The sequence below is a fragment of the Marmota marmota genome, unplaced genomic scaffold, assembly GCF_001458135.2.
Source record: "Marmota marmota marmota unplaced genomic scaffold, marMar, whole genome shotgun sequence".
Classification (NCBI taxonomy): Eukaryota; Metazoa; Chordata; class Mammalia; order Rodentia; family Sciuridae; genus Marmota; species Marmota marmota.
Genome location: NW_026000174.1, coordinates 46,082,527 through 46,088,178, shown reverse-complemented (window position 1 = coordinate 46,088,178; position 5,652 = coordinate 46,082,527). Strand labels below are relative to the sequence as shown.

Genomic DNA, 5,652 nt, shown 5'->3' with positions numbered 1-5,652 from the left:
GAGCATTTCCTGTCCTTCCGAATCTACTGGGCTCCCTTTCCTCCTTCTCTAGTGCTCCTACCACCCTTCTACCATTTTGGAATCAGTGGTTCTGTGGAATGGAACAAGTGTGTAGAGGGGGCAAATGATCAGTGCCCAGGTTTGGATGATCCGTGACTCATGGATAACTCACAATGGCTCAGGAGGTTGCAAAATTCCATAGCTCACTGCTCCCTGAATCTGTTGAACTTCATGAGAATGAGAATTACAACCTCCCTGTGAAAAAGAGGGTGGTACGTAGACGACTCCCATAAAGGGCATTTTCAGAAACAAGACAACCAGCTGACAACTTTAGGATCTAGGTAATTCTTGCCAGATCCACACACTCTGGCTGGTCTTCCTGAGCCAAAACAGAAGCCTGGAGAAAGTGTTCTATAACGGCAGTGATAGAGCTGGATTGTGAAAGAGGATCCTGTCTGGAACTCCAGGTGCCTCTGGTTTTGACTTAGGGGAGAAATGATCTGTCCCACCAATAAATATTTATATTGTATCTACCATGTGCCAGGCACTATTTTGAGAATAATTATAAATATTTACTCATTTAATCCATATAATCAACCTCTAGGTTTTAGAGGACTTGCCTAGCAGCAGTTGTAGCCAGAAGGTTGAAAAGTGTTGAGATGTGTTAAAATAATTTGTTTTTCTTTCTGATTTGAAGACAGGAGGGTGAGCATGTTTAATAGAGTTTAGAACTGTGTCATTGACAGAGGGAATTAATCAACAGTCAAATCCAGGGAGAAAAGGTCAACTGCCTACTTTCTCTTGGCAGAAGGAATTAGGAAGAGTATTGTTCTTGCAAAGATTCATCACTTTTTGATGCTTTCCAGAAGTGGTGATGGATTTGCAAGGAACCATCTCCTTTTTTTTCCTTCTCTCTCTCTCTCTCTTAAATCTCCCTCATATATTTGCAGTATAGCTGCCCAGTGCTTGGGGTCTGGTTGGGTTCTGAAACCACCCACGTAAGCCAGTGTGGAAATCAAACCTGTTCCCTTGGCTTAATGAACCAGTCCCTTCCATAATTCGGGAAGAAGGTCCTTAATAAATACTTCATTGGATTAATTTATTAATATAGGTCTAAAGCTGATTCTGGTCTTAGAAACAGCTAGATTTGGTTTTGATGAAGAACATTAGTAGAAGTTTATTGAACTGTAAGAAGAGCAAGAATTTAAAGAGGAATCTGAAGTGGTTCTTTTTTTATGCATCTATTATGCTCTTGTATGTTTTATATATTAACATTTAAATCCCACAATACTCTGATCGAATCTACATTTCACAGATGAGGGAACTAAGTTAAATGACCTGCTGAAGGTAAATACGTGAGGGACAGAATTCAGAATATAATCCGCCTGCAGAACCCATTACTCTTCACAATTCATGCTGCAGCCTGAAAGATTTGGGTTTTGTTTTTTTTTTCTTTGAAAAATGATTTGTCCCCAACAGCATTCACTGACCATGGCAAACTTTAATTGATCTTTCCATGCCACAGCCTACCTATTATCCACAAGGAATAGCAATAGTTAAAAACCCTTCTTTGTAATTAGGTCTTGGTTCCCTTAACAACTCCACCATGTAATTAAACTTATTTCTCCAACAGGCAGATATGGTTCACTAAAGAATCTGAGAGGAGTTTTTTCAAATTACGCTGTTTCTTTTTCATGGTTAACCACGGTCAAGTCTGGGCTTGGAACTGAAGGATAGGAAGAATGTAGAGAATGCTGCTGGTCCAGAACTCACCAGAGCTGGAGCTGTATGAGGTGCCTTTCCTGTGCAACATGTGAAACTTCTAACTTATTTCTGCTCATTGTTTTCCTCGATGAATGTGTTGGGTAAAAATACAGGTTGCTGAAAATTTCTTTTTTCTTGGAGCAGCCTCTATTAATGTAGGCAGCAAATCTCATAGTTATTAATCATCAGAAATGGAAAGTGTTTCTTTTTGAAAGGTGTAATTATCAGAGGTCTCATAATGTCTTAAATAAGATATATTTGCCATTATCAGTACATTTTGTGACTATCCTGTGGGGGGAAAAATTTCCTTACACAGTAGCTTAGGGACTATGTTTTTTTTTCCCCTTCAGCTAAAATTTAGCTTAGCACAAGGCACTGAAAACATAGGGTAATATTAAATAGTTAAATTATATACTCAGTTATAGCACAGAGAAGGGGACCCCTCCAGAAATTTAATATCTTTGTGAATCTATAAAACTCTAAATTTACAAATTCCAGTCAAATAAAAAACAAAGTTGTAACTAAAAGTTCCTTTGAGTTAAGTCATTTAACAAAAAGAAGATAATAGGCAAGATCACTTGGGTCCAGAAACCAAATAAAATGCCAAAATAGAACACCAATGGGTTATAAAACAAACAAAACCTAATCCTCTCCCCCATAGGTCAAACAATCCAAAAACATTCTCTTAAGTTTGCAGTCTCCTAAAAGCAAGGATCCAAATGTCAGGTACGAAGTACTGTGCACTTTCTTAACCTTACAATGGCTGCTCTGAAGGGACCCTATAGTAAGTACCAGGAAATCAGCACAACCTCTTTAAGAAAGGGATGGGTCCAGATGTTGAAGATTATGGTCTCCTAAATGCAATGGAATTTATGCCAGGAGATTAAAGAGAAGAATTAATTTATGACTTTCTCTACCTGTTTGCAATATGTGCTCAGCTTATTATCTGAACACATTGTGATGCACAGTAATTACAACGCTGAAAATAATGTGCAGCATGTGACTGGTTAAGTTTAAGAAGGGGGCATTTGCCATATTTTAGTTCACACATCTGGTTCTATCATGTTTACCAATCGATTCATATAGGAATATATTACAGTGAAATCCTTTCATATCAGTTTTATTTACTAGGAAATAGAACACCTTTCCTTCATCTCTCTCCCAACCTCTCCCTGAACTCAAAATTCCAGCACTGGGTTCATCTGAGTGAGGAGAGAGAATGAGCTCTTCTTGTCTTTGTTGAATTCTGTAAGTTTCAGTCACAAATGGAGTGGATATGCATCCTTTGTTTTAAAAGCACATCCACAAGGGAAATAGCTTAAAGCTTATTCTGAAAGCAGATGGGGCATCAGATACCTCAAACATATAAAACCACAGAAATTAAAATTCTAAATTTTAAACTCCCTTTTATTGAAATATAAGTTTGTTTAGTATATTTACACCACAATTTATGCACATATATACATAGAAGGCAAATTCTATCAAATAAAAAAAGTTTTTCTTAATAAAAAATTAAAATAAAACAAAGTAAAGTGCATGGAACTGTTTTTTCTTCTGGTGAACATCGTCATTGTCAAAATTTTGGTCAGTTGGGAGGGGCAGGAAGAAGCAATTCGTATTTGACTCAGTGCATTCATAGCCTTCAGGCCAAAACAGATTTCAGAAATGAGTCAGACAAATTGTCAGGGTCTCCAGGACTCCCCAGGGTGTGGAGGTCTTGCTCTCTTTGTCCTATCGGGAGGGAGCTGTCCCCCTTCTCTGAACAGTGATCTCACCATCACTGCGCTGGAACAAAGGCAGAACACAGGAAGGGGGCTCCACCAGCCAATGTCACAGCCTTGCTCCGGGGCCACCAGCACAGCGTTTGGTAGGAAATTGAAGAATTAGCTCAACCGCTCAAACGGAAGTTTTCCTTTTTTGGAAAGGGAGGGGGGGATGTCCAAGAATGGGGTTCATCTCCCACAGAGACCGTCACCCGGGGAACAAACCCCAGCAGCCAGTTTCTTCGGATCCAGTCTCCGCTCCGGCACAGGAAAGAATCCTTTTATAAGCTGGGTGGAGGGAATGTTACACTTCTAGCCTCGGTGAGTTCGCCCTCTTAGAACTTTGAAAGGAAAAAAGCGAGGGATTAAAAAAAAAAAAAAAAGGGCAGATGGGTGAAGCATTAGTTTTTAAACACCTTTGCGCTCAGGTCACTGCCTGGGCGTTGGCCCAGCTGGTCCCAGGCTGTGGCAGGGGCGACAGCCCTTCCCCCATTCATCCACACCCCAGTCCCGGTTGTTCCTCTCTTCCTCAGGGTGACGCTAAGTCCCCGGCCGGCGGCCGTACTTGGCCTTGCAGTGCAAAATGTGCTTGGCGAGGAAGTCGAGGCGGCGCTGCAGTAGCTGAGCGTGGGGGTCTGCAAGCGCGGCCAGCTCCGGGAAGCGAGGCTCGTGGCGCCGGTAGAGGCGCAGTAGCCGGGCCGCCGCGTCCTGACCGCGGTGCAGCTCCAGGACGCGCCTCGCGGTCCGCTCGCGGAACACACACACCGACTGCAACAGCGGTTCATTATACTTGTCCCACATGCCTGCCACCCGGTAGCCATGTACTAAGCCCGCCTCATTGTCCAGAAAGACCAGCGCCCCTCCAGGACCGCGGTGCAGGTTGCTCGTGGCGCGCTGCATAACGCGTGGGTCCCATTGCAGGCTGAAGAGGTTGCTTACAAGTCGGTCGAAGTTGGCCGTCAGGTAGTCGAAGAGGATCAGGTCGGTCCATTGCACCAGGTCCACCAGCTCCGCTTGGCTGAGGTTGGCCAGCTCGCCCCCCGCGTCGCGCAGGGGCCGCAAACGGCCGTCCTCTGAGCGCCAGGGCGCTGGCACCACCACGTCTGTGAGGTTGGGCAGCCAGCGCGTCAGGCTCACCACGCTGCCCTCCGCCCAGTGCGCGGCGCGCAGTTCCTCCTGCACCTGCGCCCACTGAGCGCCCCGAGCCTCCACCCGAGCNGGCCGCGCCGGTGCCGCCGCCGCCGCCGCTTCAAGCCGAGCCCCGGCGCCCGGGTCGGGGCGGCGAGGCGGGCCCGGCAGCTTGTTGGCTCCGGGGCTTTCGGGCGCCTGAGCCCCATCGCGGCCGCTGGGCGCTGCGGGGCTCTGTCCGGCGCTCTGCCCTGCGCTGGGAACTCGCCTCGCCGCTGCTTCCCAGCTGCTTTTGTATTTCGCTGTGAGACCCTCCGGCTGGCGCGATTCACAGGCGCCCGGACCACGTGGGAGCGAGGGGGATCCCCCTCCCCCTCCTCCGCCGCCTCTCCCCGCCCCCCGCTCCCCCGCCCCTTCCTCTCTTCTTCCCCTTAAAGCGGCGATGGATCCTTCCAGGAGGGAGAGGTGGCCCCACACTTGGTCGGGTCTTAGGGGCCGGGAGGAAGCTGGGTTGGCGGAGCCCGCGCCGGGGCGTCGGAGCCGGCGGCGCTAAGCCTGACTCTGCTGGGCTGGAGGGACCCGCCCCGTGCCCTGGCTGGGGGGTGGGGGGGGAGGAGGGTGAACGCCCAGTCCCTTCGCATGGGGCAGCGCCTGATCCACAAACTTAACACAGACCCCCACCGCGCCCCGGGCGCTGCCAGGCGAGGATCAGGGCGGGTCCCTGTGCTTTCTTCAGGATGATTCACGCTGCCTTATGTAAATTCCCGGGAATCTGTCGGAGCCACTGAGTATGTGACTCCAGCCAGGAGAGGAATCTTTTTGTAGCACACAACTTTCAACCGACATCCCCTCTCTCACCCCACGCTCACCCCACCGGTCACTGCGGGCTAGAGTTCTGAGGTTGCCTGCTTTGCCTTTCCAAGGGACTCCGGGAATCAAACCTCTTGGTGCACCTAGATCACCGAGGCCAGTTCCCGTTCACTTCTGCATCCACTCA

General features: G+C 47.8%; 1 protein-coding gene across 1 annotated transcript; it reads right to left on the bottom strand.

The window, feature by feature from the left end:
- Window positions 1-1,975: 1,975 nt before the first annotated feature.
- Fjx1 (four-jointed box kinase 1) lies at window positions 1,976-5,326 on the bottom strand. The gene is given in 2 exon segments (XM_048788594.1): window positions 1,976-5,145; window positions 5,148-5,326. Coding segments are annotated over 2 exon segments (1,227 nt in total). The 5' UTR covers window positions 5,297-5,326; the 3' UTR covers window positions 1,976-4,067.
- Between the last annotated feature and the right edge of the window lie 326 nt (window positions 5,327-5,652).